At 43.3% G+C, this 22590-nt stretch overlaps 1 protein-coding gene across 1 annotated transcript in view; it reads right to left on the bottom strand.

Moving 5' to 3' along the window:
- Positions 1-22590, bottom strand: part of NUDCD1 (NudC domain containing 1) — a 133923-nt gene that overhangs the window by 37755 nt on the left and 73578 nt on the right. Inside the window, exon 6 of the mRNA XM_066578548.1 lies at positions 8956-9163. Within this exon, the coding sequence (XP_066434645.1) occupies positions 8956-9163 (208 nt within the window). The remainder of the gene's footprint in view (positions 1-8955; positions 9164-22590) is intronic.

The following is a 22590-nucleotide window of genomic DNA, read 5'->3' as shown; positions in this document are numbered from 1 at the left end:
CATGGGAGGTGGCGAGTTCTCCTTCAATGGAAGTCTCCAACCAGAGGCTGGACAGACATCTGCCTCATCCTGACATCTCCATCTCAGTGTGTGGCACTACCATAACTCCCAGACAGCACGTCCGCTGCCTTGGGGTCATATTCAACGCCGATCTCTACTTTATCCCCTACATTCAATCTCTGTCCCAAACATGGCAGCTGCACCTCAAGAACAAATCGCAAGAATCCGCTCTTTTCTAAGCGTGGACACGCTAAAAATGCTTATTGTTGCCCTCATGCAATCTCAGCTCGACTATTGCAACTCGTTGCTGATCGGCCTCCCCTGCACCAGACTCTACCCTCTCCAATCCATCCTGAATGCGGCAGCCAGACTCATCTTCCTGTCCAGCCACTACTCGGATACCTCTGCCCTGTGCCGGTCATTCCGCTGGCTGCCTGTTAAATACAGAATTCAATTTAAACTCGCTACCTTCATCCACAAAGCCCTCCACAGCGCAGCGCTGCCCCACATTGCCTCCCTCATCTCAATCCATCACCCAGCCCGGTCTCTCCGCTCTGCTAACGAAACTAGACTGCGCACCCCTCTAATTCGAACTTCTCATTCCCACCTCCAAGACTTCTCCAGAGCAGCACCGGTCCTCTGGAACGCACTACCAAAGGCTACCCGAGCAATCCAGGACTCGCAGAACTTCAGGCGTGTTCTACAAACGCACCTCTTCAGGGAGGCATACCGCATTCCCTAAACAAACCCCTCTGTACTCCGCCTGATAACATGCTCCCTGACCTACTGACTGCAATCCCTGCTAGCCATCATAAACCGCTCCTGCAGTCATACTGTTTCTGCCGTCACATGGCCAAATGTCTGACCATTGTCTGTGTATAGCATGTCTCACTCTTCACTTCTCCATACCGCGCACATCTCCAGCCCGCCATACCGTGCACATCTCCAGCCCTTTACCTTCTGTATCCCCCCATTACTTGTAGTATGTAAGCTCGTTGGAGCATGACCCTCACCCCTATTGTTTCCATCAACTGATTACTATGTAACCGTGGTTCTGTAATTTTTGTACTTTTGTCTTTCTGTATTCCCCCTGTCTATGTAAGCGCTGCGGAATATGTTGGCGCTATACAAATAAAGATTATTATTATTATTATCATAATCATCTATCTGGGATGATTTAGTGAATCCTGCACTGAGCAGGGGGTTGGACCCGATGACCCTGGGGGTTCCTTCCAACTCTACCATTCTGTGAGACGCTTTGCAAGTTTCAAGAAAACGGATAGATCAGTGGGAGTCCAACAGCTATTTCCCTTGTCCTCCCTGCTGTAGCCCCAATAGAGAGGAGGCCATTCAATTGAGCACAGGTTACGATTTGGCAGTGCCACTCTATTTCCAATAGGAAGCTGGAGATAGCCGAGTACAAAGTGCTCAGCCATTGCAGTCAGTCCCGTTAAAATTAATTGAGTGGCAGCTGCTGAAGCCCGACCTGCGCTCCATTCAATGACGTCACCGCAGGTGGGAGAAGCCACCCGAAAGGAAGGACGACAGTGGATAGATGAAAACTTAAAATGTTCTATAACTAAAAGACCCTTTTAAGGCTCCAAGCGGAGACAAAAAGCCACATGAAAGTAAAATTCAGTGGTCGCTATTCAACAAAACGTAGGGAGGCCCATGTATGCCCTGATATTTGCCCTAGGCTCTGCCAGGCCTTGACAAACTAGATGACTTCCCAGAAAGGGGAGATGGTGGTTGCATTAGGTTAAGGACCTAATGCATTAGGTTAAGGACCTAATGCAAGCCTATGAGAGAATGGAAAGACAATGTATTCTATAGCAAATCCATTAACGTAGCTGCAAAACCTCCAAAACTACTGGCCACATATGGCAGACGCTGCCTACAGAGTTTACTTAAAGGGATTTCCAGGTGTTTTTATATAATTTTGATTACTAATACAATTTAAAAATTTTAACCTGAAGGATACAGAACACTTTTCTGTGAATGTCTAAACTTTTTTGTGGTTGTGACTAAATATTTTGGCCTGTAGGGGGCATTTATTCCTGATATTCTGACATTACCTACGGAGTTAACAAAGGGATTTCTGGGTGTGGGGGATTTTTTTTAAACATGGGTGTAACTCTGTTAAAACAAAAAAAGCAGCCATATTAATTCCCAGCGCTCCAGCATTGCAACTCCCGCGGTCCTCCTGGTCTTTATTTATGAATGGCTATCATATGACTGCAGCAACCAATCAGAGGCTGTAGTGGTCACGTGCTGTTCTCCTGGCAATATGGCTCCCAGAGTTGTGATAGCAGGAGAACAGCACATGACCACTGTGGTTTCGGATTGTGTGCAGCGGTCAGGTTGTAGTTGTTGATAAAGACCGCAAGTACGCCACAAGCTGCAATGCTGGATCCCCGGAGGGCTGAAACGGTGAGTACAGCTGCTTTTATTGCTTTAACACTGTTGCACTCATCCCCTTCACCGGGAGAAGCCCACCTCTTTCAAGCACAAAAAACCTAAAAGGGGTAATACACCTAAGGGTGGTTACACACGTCCGGATTGGAATTGCGAATTCCGCCATCGGCATCAGCACGGACGATCTGCGATAAAACATGGGCAGTGAAGGGCATGCATTTTCACATTTTCCTTCACATTCGCAGATAGATTGTGTATTCCGTGAGCGGAAGAAAAATTGCAGCATGCCCTATTTTACCGCGGAATCCGTGTGGACGGACTCCATTGATATTAATGAAGACGTGTGACCCGCAGCCCATTAACATTGTGTATGGGCTGCCGGTGCCCGCGTCATCGCTAAGCGATGACATCATGGGAAATACAAAAAAAAAAAAAAAGTGTACTGCGCATGACCGCCTGCAAGCCTCTGCAGTCAATACAGTAAGGTGCCGTAGCAGGGCCACTAGTTGGGCTCACAGGCATAAGTCAACCCACTTCATGTGAGCCTGATTTAGGGCTTCTTCAGACAACCGTATTTGTGTGCGCAAAATTTCAATGGGTTTATTCTCACCTGTCTATTTTGCGCACGTGGAAAAAAAATATAGGCCCTGCTCTATTTTTGTGCGCAGCAAGGGCTCCATAGAAGTTTATGCACAGTCAAGATGTGTGTAGGTGCACAATACGCAGCGCAAACCGGAAAAAAAAGAACATATCTGGACCTCATTAAACTAAATAGCCTTTTAAAAATCCCATTGGGAAGGGGGTCGGGCGTGCACAAATAGTACAGTACTATGCCTCGATACACGCGCAAATCTACTTCGCCAAACCCTGTTCACTACGCAAATACGTTGCGCTGAAGTGTTGTGCGCAATTGCACGTACAGTTGCCTAAAGGAGCCCTTAGTAAAACATGGCTGCATTGTTAGTAAAACAGCACCACACTCATTCACTGGCTGTGTGTGGTAATACAACTCAGCTCTACTGAAGTGAATGGAACTGAACTGCAGTACCACACAAAACCTGTTGACAGATGTAGCGCTGTTCTTCGAACAAATGACTCGCTTTTTTTTTTTTCCAATCCTGTACGACCTGTTTAACCACAAAGTATCAAAAAATAGACCCGTTTTGTTCTACTTCCCCCTTAACAGTGCAGAGCAGACATTATGTTTTATGTGTTAGTGGAAATTAAAATTCTAGGAGCCTGCCGCCCCCGGCTGTGATAATTGCTGCTCCCTGCAGCTTTTGTTTTGCTTTCAGGCCGTCCCCCTTCCACCAACAGCACCCGTTACTTGAAGACGACTTGGAAAATAGTCCTCTAGGTTCACATGGAGCCGGGGAAGACGAAGTTGGAGCAGCTTTTTTTGATTGATGGCTACATCTTCTTGCAGAGGTGTGCGAGACAACTTCGAGCTTTTGATAGAACTCTGTACAAGTTGACGGCTTTAGATTTTGACAGCATGAACTTTGCGGAGTGTGAAGGCAGAGATCTTAGAGAACATAAGACGCCTATAACAAGTCACTGGGAGTCGCGTCTCCCACTATCCTTCTATCATTACAGAGCAGGCGGCTTGGGAAGCGCTGGGACCGTTCCTGCCTGTAGCACTGGTGACTATACTAGCTATATCACTGTGGTAACCGGAATATATAAACTTTATGGCGACGTCTCGAGGACTTCTACTTAGTGGCGATGGTCATTGATTCAAGGGAAACAATAAGGACTCGTTGACGCAAGCTAAATACTGTCAGATCCATGTCGGATGTTTCCTACGTGGATCTGACGGCTCAATCTATGGAAGTACATTGAGGCTGTTAAATCTGCATCGCATAAAAAATGGCGCAGATTCTCTTTAGAAGCTATGGTAAGTGGATTTGCCATGGATTGCGCAAACAAAAAAAATGCAACGTGAAAATACCCTAAGGCTGCCTGTCCACGGGCGAGTTTTCATTGTGTTCCCCGCAGCAATAATCTGTCCGCGGGTAAGGCTCTCCATAGCTCTCCATAGCATTGCCCCTCTTGTCCACGAGTGGAGAAGCATCGCGATTCTCCGCTCACGGCCGGCAAATCACATCATGCTGCGATTTGCCGCGATTCCCTGCCGTCAGCCTATTTGTCAAATAGGCTGACCAGCGGAGATCCGTCTGCAGCCTCCTGCTCCCAAGTGGAGCCTGCAAGATCTCCGCTGCGGGATACCACAACGCCCGTGGACAGGCAGCCTAATGGGAAGGGGGTTCCTGTTGATGGAAATAAGGCATAAGGATGCAACAATTATTTGGGTATTTTCATTTCAACTTTGCAAACACCATAACTTTTTTTTGTTTTTTCCATCGATACGGCTGTATGAGGGCTTGTTTTCTTGTGTGACGAGCTGTAGTTTTTACTGGTACCATTTTGGAGTATTTATGGCTTTTTTGATAGTTTTTTTATTGCACTTTTTTAGGGAGCCAAAATGAGCAAATTAAGATTTTTTTTTTTTAAAGGCTTTTACCGTCATGGTAAACAGCGTGTTTAATTAATTTTACAGCTGGTTACTAACACGATGATAGCAAAAAAACACACGTTTGGTATGTTTTTAAAAAAAGTTAGTAGACAAAAAAAGGTGGTGTTCGTTTTTTTGTTTATTTTTTAAATACTTTTTTTTTTTTTTACTGTTCCTGTGGGGATTGAACCTGCGATTGTATGATCGCTATGAGAATACATTGGAATACATTGTACTAGCGATCTTGCATCAGGCAACCGTGTCCGATTGCCATGGCATACCACTGGCTCTCCTTGTTGATATCGTGAACCCTTTACATGCTGTGATCAACACTGATCATGGAATATAAGGGGTTAACAGTGTGGTTCATTGTTTTCTTATTTCTTTTATTAGAATCGCCAAGTCAATATTAGCGCTGCCACGGTGGACATGGCTAGTATTGGGCCAAGAAGAATCAAGGTGTGCAGGACACCAGTGTACAGGAAGCTGTTAAGCCAGCAGATGGTGCAGAAATCAAACAGAGCTAATTGGCCAAGCCTCAGCCAATTAGCATTAGCCTAGCACTAATTCGCTGAGGCTCAGCCAATCAGCTCTGCTTGATTCCTGCACAGTCTGACGAGTTAAAACTTCCTGTGCAGAAGATCACCGCAAAGGAGAAACTGGATGAGTGTCTAAGGAGTACGGAAGAAGGTACATGGGGATTGGAGGACTGAAAGGAGGGGAGGATAGTTCATGGGAGCGGTGTTAAGAAGAACAGTACAAAGGGGACGGTGATAAAGGGGGAGAAACGAAGCAAGCTGTGATGAGGGACGTGTGTGAATAAGGCATGAGGGGCTTGGATGAGTGAGTGTGTGGGGATAGTACTTAGAGGGGCTGTGATAACTGGGAGGGATGGAAGGGGTGGGGGAGAGAAACCCCAACCTTCATGTGTATATAACTAATGTTCATACTCCTTTATTTTAAATAAGGGAAAATGCACGCATAGCAATCCTTAGAGAAGTACTGACTATCTGAATTGTCCCATTCATCTCTAATTAAATGTATATATCCATGAATTGCTGTGCATGCAGTTCCCTCATGTGGAAAAATGTGTCTTAGTATTTTTAGCTTATTTAACAAAAAATTAAACAAATTCCTTTTGTGCGGAGATGGGATCACTTCAAGCTACAGGCCCAAAACTGACAAGAAAGTCTGTCCGCAGGATTATGCCTACTACATGACTCCCAGCATTTGGTAGGGCCCTTAGAAACACAGATATGTAGCCCTTCATACCATATTCATTGTTGAGAAATTAAACTTTAATCCTGTATGTAAATTAGATGGCGTCCCAATTCCAGCAAGTCGTGGGTCTCCCTAGACCAAGGCTAACCCTGCCCAAAGCCTCCCCCTTTACCTTGACTGATGGCACCGATCTTTTCTGGCATCACTTGTATCTGCACTGAAATTTCACAGGTTCATTCCCGGCCGGTATGTGGCATGATCCCTACTGAGACAACCGCCTCAATGATTGCTGTGCATGTGCCGTGATAGTCAACACTACAGAGGAAAGAGCTGGCAGAGCGACCTGGCCCTCAGGTGTAGAACACCTACTACCATTACCCACAGATGGGAGCATACTGTGCTGAGCAGGGCACAGATGGCGCACACACTGGCTGGATAGCAGCGTCTTTCTATAGTACACTGCAGTACTACATGTTCTGTACTGTACTTTACATGTGCCAGGGTGAGTGGCTCCTTTGGACACCAGGTAAGGGCGGCTCTGTTTTTTTTTTTTGGTCCATTATGCACCCTGAAGATGCTCCTATACAAAGCAGGTGATTTACAGCCTCCGGTCAGCAGCTCTTTCTACCTTCTGGACAGGAAATATTTTGCAACAAATCTGCAGCGTTTTTGAAAAACATTGCAGACTCAAAATGTACAGTATGTCTATCTATGCTGCGGATTGAGGCCGCTTTCACACCGCAGAGAATCTCGCACGAGTTGGGAGTATCACAATGCACCAAAGACTTGCGTGAATATGAACTCCATTCTTTTGAAAGGAGTCATATACACGAGCGATCATGGCATGTCCCATTGTTTTCAATGGGACGGTAAAAAAAAGTCTGCCGCCGTGTGATGTGCACGCTAAGGCGCTGCGAGGTTTCCCATTGAAAACAATACAAAACACTTGCCGATCGTCTAACGCACCTGAAAGCCATGGCAGAGGATCGCAATCTCACAGAAGTGATGGGAGGCGTTTCTGCCAGAAAAATGCCTCGCAGCGGCATAAAAAAGGCATATTGGTGAGCACGATTTCAGGCCGAGATATCGTGCTCGCTCGTGTGAAGGTAGCCTTATGCTGCGGAGGGGGCAGAAAAGGATGGAGCTACGCCCTGGAAACCTAGCTCCGCCCCATCCTGCCCCTTTCCATTGCAAATAGTGGCGAGGGGCGGAGAGGGGGTGGAGAGGAGGCGGGAGCTCAGTGCACTGCTCCCGCCTCTTCCAGCTTCCTCCCCCTGCAGAGAGGGACGCCGTATATCGGCCAGCGTGAAAACCCACCCGATATACAGTCGTCTGAATGCACCCTTAGATTGAACAAATTATTGTTCCCTTTCGCTTGTTTGAATGATTTTTTTAAACAATCATTTTGTCTAAAAGCACCTTTAGAGATGGCATAACCTGCCCTCATCTCTGCTGGGAAGGATACAGCGAATTAAAATGATGAGGTTTTCGAGACTTCTATACACTTTGCAAACTATCCCTTTTCTGTTCAGTAACTGCTGGCTCGTCCCTGAATATTCAGGGGGCAGAGGGGGGGGGGGGGAGATCTTCAGGGACGAGCCAGCAGTTACTCGAAAAAGGCGATATGCATTTTAGAATCCTGCATAGAGTGATCTTTGGTTTTTAAAATAGTAGGAGGGAGATTAAAACCAGACAAATTAGTTTATTGTCCAAAATGTCATCTAAAGAAAGACAGATTTGTTTCACGGCTTCTGGAGCTGCAGTCATATGGCTCAATTTTGAGCCCAAATCAGTCAAAATGATCAATCCTTTCTGAGGTTGTCATGATCCATCTTACTCCAATAGTGTATCTCTTTCATTCTGGTGATAGAGGGGGATAAACTTACAACCAATAGGAAAAGAACACTGCCCCATCCCTTTCATTTTATTATCCCTGGTGGCTAAAAGATGCTTATAACGCTGGCTGCAGCCTTCGATGTCCGATGAACAGACAGTAGTAACCAAACTTAAAAAAATACTATCTTTTCAGAGACTAGAAACAAACCATAATAAAGTCAAACACACTACTGCTTTCTTCAAAAAAATTGGAACAGTTTATTGTGCATTTCTTTATAGATGAGGAGATAAGAACTAATAACACACTTTACATTGACACAATGCAGGTTCAGCCCAGCAAATGTGGGAAAATGCGAGCGCTAGCGGACACTGCTCGCACTCGTGTAATAACACCCTTATTCAACCCCCTGAATAGAATCCTTCAGAAAACATTTTCAAATCAAGGACACCTGATGCAACTAATCAAGGGCTTCATTCGTTCTAGTTCGTCTTTCAGTTTCAGCAGGCATAAAAACCAGAGCAAGCTCCTGCACTTATAATGCCGTTTAAACACTGATTGTTCAGCGTTTCACATGGGAATGTGAAACACTGAATGGCTGATCAGGCTGCGTGAGCGTGAACGAGCGGGTAATGACGTCACCAGCTTGTGTGCTCGAGACAAACAATTATTGTGAGATTCTTGGCCCGTGTAAAAAGGCCACAAGTTAAGAAACACACAGAGCTAAGCTTTACTTTAAAGAGAGAGGTGCTAAGTTGGGAACTCCTCTCTGTTACCAAGAAATTTCCGAAAGGGGTTTATTAAAAATGGGTAGTTTAAAGGCTACACCTTTAAGAGAATGGGAATTCAGGTAATGCTCAAATATGACAGAAAGATGATGGAGGGGGCAAACATTTAAGGTAAAGTAAGGGAAGAAGAATAGTGTGATACGTTCTAACTAGAGCTAGGAGTGGAAAGAGAAGAGACGTACCTTCTTTCATCTGTTAAAATCCAAGCACTGCTTTCATGATCAATCGCGGCATAAAGGTGTCCTTTCAGAAACGGGTCCTGTTTGTTCAGTGAAATACTGATGTGATCGGGAGAGAATTCTACTTTAATGTGCTCTTTTATTATGCCGTCGGGAAGGGGGAAGGTGAGGGTCACATCCTCCGCTGTCTGCCGCCAAAAATAAAGGGCCTCTACAAGAAAACATATGTACACAAGAAGCGTCAATGGCAGATACTTGACAATATGAGAAGAGAAGGTACAAAGTGTCATCTGTTTGCTGAGTGCCATTTACAGATGATCACCAGAAGGTGACTATGTCCGTTGCTCTATTTATTCCACAGGGTATTTCACTCGTAGTGCAAGCCTTATCTTGGCTCGTCATTTGTGTAGAGCTGTACATTATCTTTTTGAGTCTAGTTTTCATCGTTGACTTATGATCGGTTTCCCACCAGGTGAATTATTGGTCAAGGGCAGTACCTGCTGGTGTGACGTTCTTCTTTCCAGAGAAGGTGAGACTCATTTAATCAAAACTGTACAATACTTTTGATTAATTAGGCCCAGTGCCATCAATGAGGTTGTCTCACTGCTGAGAGTAAGAGTTACACGGAGTATTCTATGGAAGGGCGTGTTTTTTCTGGTACAGACCTAGTGGGTGAGCAGTTTATTTGTGAAATATGAGTGACAAACTCTAGCAAAGTTTCAAGGTCGCACTGTACCCAACTAGTCAACCATCTGGAGACTAGGAAACTGGAAAGGGCAGGAACTTTGTTGGATGCACATCAAGGGGGGCAGTCGAAGAGGTCAGCGAACAAGTCCAGGATGTGATAGTAATTTTTCTCCATTCCCTGCAAGTTTATTCTTGTTCATCACAAAAAAACTTGTCGAGTCCGTGGCAACATGTTAGAGAGTCACTAAGTGAGCGAAGTTCATAGAATCAAAGAATGGTAGAGTTGGAAGGGACCTCCAGGGTCATCAGGTCCAACCCCCTGCTCAGTGCAGGATTCACTAAATCGTCCCAGATAGATATTTGTCCAGCCTTTGTTTGAACACTTTCATTGAAGGAGAACTCACCACCTCCCTTGGTAACCTGTTCCACTCATTGATCACCCTCACTGTCTAATTTATGTCTCTTCCCTTTCAGTTTCATCCCATTATTTCCAATCTTTCCTTGTACAATTGAAAATAGGGCAGATCCCTCTGCAGTGTGACAGCCCTTCAGATATTTGTAGACCGCTATTAAGTCTCCTCGCAGCCTTCTTTTTTGCAAGCTAAACATTCCCAGATCCTTTAACCGTTCCTCACAGGACATGTTTTGCAGACCGCTCACCATCTTGGTAACTCTTCTCTGAACTTGTTCCAGTTTGTCTGTCTTTTTTTAAAGTGGGGTGCCCAGAACTGGACACAGTATTCCAGATGAGGTCTGACTAAGGAAGAGTAGAGCGGGACAATTACCTCACGTGATCTAGACTCTATGCTTCTCTTAATAAATCCCAAAATTATGTTTGCCTTTTTAGCTGCTGCATCACATTGTTGACTCATGTTCAGTCTATGATCTATTATTATACCAAAGTCTTTTTCACATGTGCTGCTGCTTAGCCCAATTCCTCCCATTCTGTATGTGCTTTTTTTCATTTTTCTTGCCCAAATGTAGGACTTTGCATTTCTCCTTGTTAAATACCATTCTGTCAGTCGCTGCCCACTGTGCAAGCTTTTCTAGATCTTTTTGAATAATCTCTTTCCTAGTGTTGGCTATCCCTCCTAGCTTTGTGTCGTCTATCCCTCCTAGCTTTGTGTCGTCGACAAATTTGATCAGTTTCCCATGAATTCCCTCCTCCAGATCATTTATAAAAATGTTGACCAACACTGGGCCTAGAACAGAGCCTTGTGGTACCCCAACACATTCTTCCACTTGGATGTGCAGCCATTTATGACCACTTTTTGAGTACGATCACTCAGCCAGTTGTGAATCCACCTAACAGTTGCCTTGTCAATCCCATATTAGGTCATTTTTTCAATAAGTATGGTATGAGATACTTTGTCAAATGCTTTACTAAAGTCAAGATCTACTATATCCACTGCATTTCCCTGATCAACCCATTCGGTAATTTGGTCATAGAAGGACATTAGATTTGTCTGGCATGACTTGTTTGAGTAGTTGAGACCCTACCACATCACGGTTGTTCAGGGAGTGCAGCCACTTGATATAGTAAAGCATGTACAGTATGGGAAGCGGTTCCAACAAAATTTAAACCAACATCAGAAACTGTTGGGCATTATGTGGTTCCCCGACAAAGCGGGATGTCAAAGTTTGGTTCACTCGGTGTGATTACATGAATAGCCAAAACACATGGACTTAAGCTACAACGGACCAGTATGAAATAAATGTTAAAAAGACGCCAACCACTTTTCATTTCAAAAGCGTTGAGAAGCTCAAAAAGTCACAAATTATTGTGCAACTGTGCCATGGGTCATAATTTGTAACCTTTTAGCACCATCATTCTGACACACAAGCTTGAAAGTACTTTTTGCCTTTGTTTGTCCAGGACCAGTCAAACGGCTTCTCTGACTACCTAGTGCACACTGTGCATAGCATGCATTGGTAGTCTAAGACACTTCATACTGCTCTGACTGACTGACGCTGCTCATGTGGGCAACACTGCTCAATCAAAGGCACATGTAGTGTCTTAGGGTTCACTCACATGGGCGTGTTTACTGTGTATTATGCATTTATTTTTTTTTACGTAGCAAATACGCATGTAACATGTAACACCCATAGCCTATAATGTGTGTAATATGTTCCAAAATAAGACATGCTGTGACGAATCGCAGTCGATTTCCACTCGTGTAGAGGAAAAAGTGATTGTCAATAGCCTGTTACGGGCCGAATTCACTGCTGAATCCAGAGGCAGACCCCCGCTCCGGATTACGCAATGTGAATCCGCCTGTGTGCAGCCAGCCTTAATTAGCCTCTTGCGTTTTTGGCAAACGCTTGGTATCTTCCCTATGGACTTTTCCGGCAGCAGTAACTTTGCTAGGGTATAGTGTACGGACAGCATTGATGGAGGACAAAAATGATAAAGGATCAAAACAAACTCATACAAACAAAATAAGAAGTCTGCACTTCCTATGGGGCACATCCGTATGCCTCACATGTCATACAGAGGTAGCTCCACCGGCCACCACATTAAAGAGCTTGTGCCATGATAGAAAGTTATTCCCCATCTGAACTTTCAGATCAGTAGAGATCTGACCACTGGAATCCTGACCAATCCCAAGAACAGGGCTCCAGTATGTCCTGAAATTAGGATAGTGGTGGTTGCACATAGGCGCCACCGCTCCATTCACTTCAATGAGTACCTATAGCACTGGAGATTGGAGCCCCATACACGGTGTACTTCTAATACAGGCTGCATGGACACTCTTCTAACATATGCAGGAAGATTTGGGGCTTAAAGTCTACTCTACATAGAAGACATCTTACGTCTGACTAATTATCACCCGTCGCTCTGACGCAGTTGTTCAAAGAGCTTGTCGACATAACAGGAAGCATAAGAATAAGTCACAATGCAGGTTTTCCTGTAAGGTTGTCATGTCTTCAATAGTTCTGGTATGATGCGGCTTACAGAAAGTCCTAAATCTGCCTTGACTAAGGATAGAAGCTCCATTATAGTGTGCATATATATACATATATTGCATCTATTATTCATACACAATATATACCATTATGTAATATCAATCATCTCGGATACTCAACTCGCATTCACACATTTTATTCGCACCACCGCACTTCCATCCCTATTCAATCGTCACAATGAAGAATAATGAGACGTACAGGTTTAGGAATCACATAATACAGAGGATAAAACCCAGATAACAATCAATCCTTTGGTGTAGAGTCAATTTTGCGCTGTAATGACGATGCAATTTTCTTTCCTTTTTTTATCATAATTACATTCCTATAGTTAAATGTTATTTTTTTTATTTTAAAAAAGGGAAAAAAAATGAAATTAGGTCTTTAAATAAAATAAAAAATTCTTATGGGATTTCCAATATGGTAAAATATTACCTTTATCTATATTCTGAGGGTCAATACAATAATGGCGATACCAAGCTGTATAGCTTTTTACATTACTAAGCAAAGATAATTGCATTTGTATAGCCATATTCAAAGACCTATAACATTTACATTTTTCCGCCTACAGAGCTATATGAGGTCCGATTTTTGTGGGATGGGTTGTAGTTTCCATTGGTATTATTTAGGGGTAAATGAGACTTTAAAAAATACTTTGGCACAATAAAATCCCTGTTTTTTGGATGCAGTAATATTAACCCCACAGTAGCCCCAATTATATTAACCCCTTAGTAGTATTAACCCCACAGCGGCCCCGGGAGCTACGTCAACCCCTTCAGTAATATTAATCCCATAGTAGCCTCAGTAATAGCGGGCCCCGGGGCTACACTAGCCCCACAGCGGGCCCCAGGGCTACACTAGCCCCACAGCGGGCCCCGGGGCTACACTAGCCCCACAGCGGGCCCCGGGGCTACACTAGCCCCACAGCGGGCCCCGGGGCTACACTAGCCCCACAGCGGGCCCCGGGGCTACACTAGCCCCACAGCGGGCCCCAGTATCACTAACCGCCCTATAGCAATATTAACCCCACAGTAGCACACATAGTATTTACCTCTTCATTAATATTAACCCCACAGTAGCCCAGTAGTAACTGCCTCAGTAATATTGACTCCACAGTAGCCCCAGTAGTAATATTAACCCCACAATAGCCCCAGTATTATTAACACCCTCTGTAGCATTAACCCCAAAGGAAGCTCCAGTTATATTAACCCCATAGTAGCTCCAGTAATATTAACCCCACAGTAGACACAGTAGTAATATTTACCCCCTAGCAGCCCCGGAAGCTACATTAACCCCACAGCAGCCCCAAAAGCTACATTCAACCCACAGTTGTCCCAAGAGCTATATTAACCCCACAGCGGCCCCAAGAGCTGCATTAACCCCACAGCGTCCCCAGGAGCTACATTAACCCCCTTTGTAATATTAACCCCACAGTAGCCCAGTAGTAATAACCCCCTCAGTAATATTAACTCCACAGTAGCCCCAGTAGTGTTTACCCCCTCAGTAATATTGACCGCACAGTAGGCCCAGTATTACTAACCCCCTCTGTAGCATTAACCCCAAAGGAAACCCCAGTTATATTAATCCCTGAGTAATATTAATCCCACAGTAGCCCCAGTAATATTAACCCCACAGTAGTCCCATTAGGACTTACCTCCTCAGTAATATTAACCCCACAGTAGCCCCAGTATTACTAACCCCCCTGTAGCAATATTAACCCCACAGTAGCCCCAGGAGTAATAACCCCTCCTGTAGCAATTAACCCCACAGTAGCACCAGAAGTAATATTTACCCCCTAAATCATATTAACCCCACAGTAGCCCCAGTAGTAATAGTTAACTCTACTGTGGCCCCAGTAGTAATATTTATCCCCTCAGTAATATTAACCCCACAGTAGCCCCAGTAGTAATATTAACCCCACCTTAGCCCAAGAAGTAATATTAACCCAGATGTGATACGGGTGAGCTCAGACGCTCAGGTACCCTGTTGGGCCGCCCTTAGCTTGATGAAAGATGCAATACTGGTGGGCATGGATGCTCTAGTAACCTTCTAGATGCATAATTTTTTTAGACAAGGAGTGTATATATGCTCCATACATATACTTATTGTCTATACAGTCAAACCTCTAGTTTCATTGACAATGTGTCCGAAAGCAAATCGGCCAAACTTAAAACCAATGAAACTCAAGACAATTTTTTCCATAGAAACCAATGTAAATCCAATTAATTTGTTCTACACATTCCAAAAAACACACCAAACCACATTTAACAGAGAATCATCTGTCCCCAGCATTATCACTGTGTGTTATCTGTGGCGTTACATAGGACTGCAGATGACATTATCTGTACCAGCATTATAGCTGTGTGTTATCTGTGGTGTTACATAGGACTGCAGGCGACATCATTATCTGTCCTTAACATTATCGCTGTGTGTTATCTGTGGTGTTACATAGGACTGCAGGTGACATCACTGTGTTATCTGCCCTAAGTGATCACTGTGTTATTTGGGTAAACATGGCCGCTTACATTACACTACAGTACTGTTTTACTAGCACCCACAGCGATGCTGGAGGAGGGTGGGTAGCGTTTCAGCATCAGGAGACCCTGAGCAGGACATCATGTTGGCCGAGTCAGCAGCGAGGCCACGTGGGTCAGCGGCCACCAATGAAACTAGAAGCAGCCAGTGAAACTAGAGACGAAATTCTGGCTTGAAACTAGAAACCGGCTAAAGTAAAAGACAATGAAACTAGAGGCTTGACTGCATATGAATTTTGCAGTACCAAGGCAGTGTTTTGTATTTTTTGAGAAAAAAAAAAAATCCATATTAACCAGCTCTATACTGACAAGAATTTTGTTGTTGCTATAAAATATGACCAAATACACTTGAATAGGTTTCACATTATAAATTGGGTGAGAAATTTCCTTTTTTTATGGCATGCACTGTGTGGAATAACAAATATGTTTATAATACGGGCCGTTACGAATTCAGCAATACATAATTTGTTTATTTTTCCCATAATAAAAGGTTTTTTTTTAAAGTAAGAAAAAGTCTATTTTAAAACATTTTTTTTGTCCCTTGAGGTAATCACTGGTAGACTACACTGCACTACATCTGCAATGCAGTGTTGTATACTTTTTGAGAGCTTTGCAAACAACCCCCACCTCAAATTTTGTGGGAAACCAAAAAAAAAATGGCTAAAAATTCATGTGTTGTGGCTGAAAGTCTGACCTAAGCAGAGCTTACGATGTTAAAGGGGTTGTCCCGCGAAAGCAAGTGGGGGTATACACTTCTGTATGGCCATATTAATGCACTTTGTAATATACATCGTGCATTAAATATGAGCCATACAGAAGTTATTCACTTACCTGCTCCGTTGCTGGCGTCCTCGTCTCCATGGTGCCGTCTAATTTCAGCGTCTAATCGCCCGATTAGACGCGCTTGCGCAGTCCGGTCTTCTCCCTGGTGAATGGGGCCGCTCGTGCCGGAGAGCTGGTCCTCGTAGCTCCGCCCCGTCACGTGTGCCGATTCCAGCCAATCAGGAGGCTGGAATCGGCAATGGACCGCACAGAGCCCACGGTGTACCATGGGAGAAGACCCGCGGTGCATCGTGGGTGAAGATCCCGGCGGCCATCTTACTAAGGTAAGGAAGAAGTCGCCGCAGCGCGAGGATTCGGGTAAGTACTAAACGTTTTGTTTTTTTTAACACATGCATTGGGTTTGTCTCGCGCCGAACGGGGGGCCTATTAAAAAAAAAAAAACGTTTTGGCGCGGGACAACCCCTTTAAGCCCCTACTAAAAATAAAAGTACAAGCTGTGCAGAGTTCATAAAAGTCACTTATGTCTACATACATGTATTTTCACACATTCACTGGAGACAAAGACTCCGTGATCCAGATGGTAGTAAACATCACAGGTCAACAACATCATCATCCTTGGTTTTGGAGAGCCATTTGCATTGAAATAGTCAGTTGCTTACATCAGACTTGTAAATTGTTTATAGAGGTTGTGCAGTTGTAAACTATTGATGGCCTATTCTCTAGATCATGTCATCACTAGTAGACTGGTGGGAGTCCATTGCCCAGAATCTCTAGCAATTAGCTGTTCTCTGGGCCGGTGTATTCATACACTAAGCCAATTTTCGCAGGAAGCAGAGACCCCCTTTCCCACTACAATGGCCAAGCTTGGTATTACAGGCAAAGTTCTCATTGAAACAAATGGAAAATTGGCTGCAAAATCAAGCAGGCCCACTGCAATGGGAACGGAGCTGTCTGCTTCCTGCAGAAATCAACTCAGCACATAAGCGCGGTGGCCCAGTAAACATGAGAGTGTTGACCCAGCAGGGGACTTGAGAGATGAACCCTCGCCAATCTACTATTGATGATATATCCTAAAAACAGGCCATAGTTTACAACTGGTCAACCCCTGACCATACACATTAGGGAAAAAACAGCCAAACATTCTGATTTTGACAGGCACAGCTGACCGTTTAATATGTATCAGGACATCAAGACCATCCATGTATGTCAGATCTTCTTGGGTGGACAAAATGATCACGCAGTTGGATTGAATCATTCCTGAGGTTTTATTCCCACAGCAGATAAGCTACTGGCAGAAAGGTCTGGCAGCATCTTATTCCCCTTTCCCCATTGAAATAAACATGCATGCCCCTGTCAGAGTGTGCATGAGGAAGCAATTCACGGATTTGCCAAAAATGCCCAATAGGTGAAGGTCTGAGCCCTAGAGCTTTTGTGCAAAGTTCTCCATTGAACTCAATGCCAATAAGAATCTAGCAAGTGGTGCTAACAGCCACTTAGAATCGATGACCTGGGGACAGGGGATTATAAGGGTATCATTCTCCAGTTATATAAAAGCTCCCAGAGGTGGATATATGTAAATTACTTACAAGGAACATCCATTTAAGGTTTTCTGTGTGACAAAAGTCTCTTTGCATTGTTTTATGTTCTAATCAAATGCAAAGTGAACTCCCATCCCCTGCATGGATAGGCCCTCTCCTCTAGATAATCTGCACTTCCGGCACAGTCACATAACCACCGGTCAGACGTTTGGTCCGTGTAATAATAGGTCAATACAGTAAAAAAAATATCTAAATTGTATTATCAGAGCAGCAAACCAGAATCCCACAAACCCTTCTTTTGTTCCTACCTACAAAGCACCGAGGGTTTGTGCCATAGGTTACCATCTACTGAAATTGGAATAATGGGTCTCTGTAATGACCACCATTGTCAATGTAATTTCACAATAGAAAAGGATGTAATTACCCGGCCGCGGTGACATCACTACTGTAAGAAGTTAACAATTAACAGCTTTTCGAACAGGTCCTGCTTGTGAAAGGCAGAAATGAAAAACATGCCGACGTGACATGTTGGATGACGGGGAGCTCATTTAAAGCAGTACCGGTCCTTTTATTACATTGTATATCAAAGTTTATGGTTTCTGAACAAAAGCGTGATTTTTCCTTTGCTTTATCACTTAGTAAATGTCATGACTCTGCACTATGAAAATGTCAAATACATTAGAAAACACAAAAGACTAATACATGCGTTACCTTATCATCTGTACAGATTTGTTTGGTCAAAAAAAACATAAGGGTGACAATGGAAGGAAAAATAAACTAGCTGCACCTAGAACCGGTTAACCATTTAAGAGGTTGTCCTACTTCCAGCTGTTCTGCTGAAGGAAGCAGACAACTCTATGCATTGTACAGAGGCCCAAGTTGGTATTGTAGTCTAAGTCCCACTGACTTCAATAGAAGTGGGACAACCCCTTTAAATGGCTACTTTAGGATAAGAAAAACTAACAGCTTACATGTACATGTGCACACCCACTTACAGTCTTCATTGTTGGTTTTTACTGGAGTTGCTTCACTAAGACATCCCCTTTCCATTACGGTATATATACACCATAGACGGGGGCCCGAAGTCTAATTCTTAGAGGGGTCTTCTAAGTAGAGAGCAGCAAACAATGACATTACAACCTGCAGCAGTTCTCCTGCTGGATTGTCATCTCCTGCCTTCTAACCTGTTGCTGGGACAGTTGCTATACCGCTGCTCTCACATCTGATCCATTGGAAAGAATCAGCTCACTCACTGCACAGCTATCCTTCTTTAGGGAGGAGTTTCTGATTGGCGAGCCTTCAAGTATCCCAGGCTTCTGCAGTGTGGTGCTGGTGATACCAGTAACAATATGCATTTAATCCAGTATTCCTTCTTTAGTTCTAGTACCTTTTTCTAGTCTAGTTTATTCTTGCCAGTGCCATATTGTTTCTAGGAGTACGTTTAGTCTAGTCTTCTTTCCGAGTCTTCTGGTTTTGTCTGTACTTCCCTTGTTTCGATCTACCTAGTCTAGTCACTATTCAACTAACTTGTTTGGCTTTTTGCCTGGGTCCTAGTTCCCTTTTGCTCTCTGGGACAATATTTCAGATAAGGTCACCAGTGGGGATAACTGAAGGCTAATTAGGGACAGTGATAGTCTGGTGTTAGGGCCAGTGTCAGGGGAGAGATTAGGGAAAGATAAAGGGAGAGCTAGCATTATAACAATATTTATTTATATAGCGCTAACATATTCCACAGCACTTTAGAAATTTGAGGGAACAGACAAAATAAATCACTTATAATAGTAAACCAATATTTGAACAATAGGAGTCAGGGCCCCTTACAACTTATAAGTAAATAGCGGTGACACAAAAAAGGTACAGGTGCTTGTTCTATACAATAGTCCAGCCATCCTATATAAATAGGGTAACATACATAAAGCTGCATGAGCCGGTCACCAGCTGCGATCTGTGTATATACATATATGAAGGGTAGGAGGATACAGTGAGGTGAAGGGGGTGAGGTTCTGAGGGGGAATGTAGAAGCTGGTTAAATGGAAAAAGAATTAGGTTAGGGATTATGGTAGGCCTCTCTAAAGAAATGTGTTTTTAAAGCATGCTTGAAATTGTGGGTGTTAGGGATTATCCTGAGTGTCCCAGGTAGTGCATTCCAGAGAACCAATGCAGCTTGCAGAAAAAAAGAGCAATGCCCTGAAGGCTAACAGAGTGGAGCATACTAAGGAAGAGTTGGCAATCTGTGGTTCGAAAAAGGCAGAGAGATCGAGTAGTTGATATTCAATGTGGCTCCAGGGATTGGAACTCAAGGAAGATATTTTGCATATTCTTGATGCATTCGGGGAACAGTGAAATAAGTGGGATGATCACTGGATATGGCTGGGTCAAGCTGCTCAGTGGACATAGTCAAAACAAATTTTAATACTTAGCAATATGGTATTGGTTTAATATCATTATGATCATTTTTAACTATTAGAAGTTTGGAAGTAGACATCAACTGACTACGTGCAACATGATAGGGAGAGTAGCCATATGGTAAGCTGCAATGTATGCCATATGTTTACAGAGTTACTAGAGGAAAAGAAAAACACAACCTGTCAGAAATGCAAGCTTGTGTCTCTACTGGAGGAAAAGGTGCAGAGTCTCCAGGAGAGAAAATAGCTACATTGAAACTCATTAAGGAAGATAAAGATTTCCTTGTCAGAAAAGAAGTAACTCTTCAGAATGATGTTGGAAAAAAAGTTTCAATGCAGAAGCAGAAGAATGAACACATGACCCAAAGAACCAAGAGGATTAGGAGTTAGGCAGCACCCATATTGCTCAGGAACCGGTACCAGGCTGTCACGGAGAAGAACAACAAAGAGGTACATCAAGAAATGACTTTCTCTATAAAGAACAGTTTAGAAAGCACTCAGAAACCTCTAGCAGAATTCTCTAGGAGAAAAAGAAGTGTTGTGAAGAAGAAAATCAGAGTGCTGGTTGTGGCGGATTTCCTGTTGAGCAGAAAAGAACTCGCTGTCTGCAGAACGAAAGATGTGCAGTCTTCCAAGAGCACAAATCAAAGATGTACTTCAGTACTACAAACCACTACCCATTCCTTCTAATACATGTAGAGATAAATAACAGACTTTGAAGAAATAGGCAGGAAAGTGAAAGAACTAGGAGCTCAGGTTGTCTTCACATCCATCCTCCCAGTGGATGGCCATGGAATAAAAAGATGGAACAGGATTCTAGAGGTGAACAACTGGCTACATTGATGGTGCAGTCAGCAAGGATTTAGATTTCTAGACCATGGAGTGAATTACCTGTATGATGTACTCCTTGCTAGAGACGGGTTGGACTGTACAAAGGCGGGAAAACATATTTGGCAGGCGCCTTGCTACTCTCATCAGGAGAGCTTTACACTAGAACAATATGGGAAGGGAAGTGAAAGGCCAGTTAAAAATATACAGATAAGGAGTACAATTGAGAACCTGACTATTAGAAGTGGAAAGAAAGAACAAAGACAAAAAAAATTCAGAAGGAAAAGTAGAGGCGCAAGAGACACTGATCACAAACGAAAGCGTTTTTATACAAATGCACAGAGCATGGGAAACAAACAAGGAGAATTGGAGCTCCTAACACAGGAAGAGAAATATGATGTCATAGGCATCACAGAAACTTGTTGGACTGATACACATGAATGGAGTACAAGGCTTGAAGGATACAACGTATTTATAAGAAATCAACTTAAAAGAGAGGAGGTGTTGCGTAGTATGCTAGGAAAACCTGCATCTTCACAGAGATTCAAGCTTCACAGCATGGGAGTTCTGTAGAAACTGTTTGGGTAAGAATACAAGGAGAGAACATTAGAAAGGACACAATTGTAGGCAATTACTATAGGCTGCCTGGACAAGCAGAAGATATTGATAACTTCTTTCTACATCAGATGGCCAAGCTCTCAAAAAGCATGACATCATGATCATGGGAGATTTAATCTATCCAGATATTTGTTGGGAATCTCTCTCAGGTAAAATTAAGGGATCCAACAAATTCTTAACCGTTCTTGCTGACAACTTATCTTCCAAAAGGTAGAATGGAAAAAGAGGGGATCTGCCATCTTGGACCTAATTCTTATCAACAGGGAGGGGATGTTAGAGGAAGTAAGGGTGGTTGGGACCTTAGGAGGCAGTGATCATGCCATCCTAAAATTTTGGATAACAAGGGGAGGAAGACCTGCCAAGACTCAGACCTCAGAGTGGGATTTCAGAAAGGCAGATTTTAATAGATTCAGCAGAGGATTGAAAGGATCCAATGGCTAAATATTCTTAAAGGCAGAACTGTCTAAGTAGGATAGGAAATATTGCAAAATGAGATTCTCAAAGCATAATCATTAACAATCCCTAAAAGAAGAAAGAATGGGAGGCATTAAAGAAACCAGAATGGATGAACACAGAACTTAAAAACAGAGGAAAAAAAGGTTTATCAAAAGAAACAAGGAAGGCAGATCTAAAGAAGAATATAATGTAGTCTGCAGAAAATGCAGGGCAAGTGTCAGAAAAGCTAAAGCGGATATGAATTAAGGCTTGCAACAAAGGCCAAAAGTAATAAAAAAGAATCTTGGGGGTATGTCAAAAGCAAAAGAAAAGTCAGATGCTATAAGATGTTCACAGGATGAAAATGCTGAATTGCTTAAAAATGATGCTGAGAAGGGCGAACTTTTAAATTCCTATTTTTTATCTGCTTTCTCGCAGAAAGTAAATGCAACATCAACGGATCTTCCTTGTGCTATTAAAATGAATAAAAGAATGCACACTATCTATAAATAGAGAAATAATGAGGGAACACTTAGCTAACTTAAATGAAGTCAAGTCTCCAGGTCCAAAAGAATATCTTGGGAAACTAAAGGAAGTGGCAGAGGCAATTGCTGAGCCACTCACAGTAATCTCTGAAAATTCCTCGAGAAAAGAAGTCCCAGTTGGAGAAAGGCAAATGTTGTCCCCATCTTCTGAAAAGGGAAGAGGGTAGTTCCAGGAAATTACAGACTTGTAAGCCTGACTTCTATACCGGAAAAGATCTTTGAACAAATTATTAAACAGCATATATTCAAGTACTTGGATAAGAATGGCATAATTAACCAGAGCCAGCATGGCTTTGTAACA

This window comes from Eleutherodactylus coqui, chromosome 9 (assembly GCF_035609145.1).
Source record: "Eleutherodactylus coqui strain aEleCoq1 chromosome 9, aEleCoq1.hap1, whole genome shotgun sequence".
In the NCBI taxonomy this organism is placed as follows: domain Eukaryota; kingdom Metazoa; phylum Chordata; class Amphibia; order Anura; family Eleutherodactylidae; genus Eleutherodactylus; species Eleutherodactylus coqui.
This window is presented reverse-complemented; position numbering and strand designations above follow the sequence as displayed.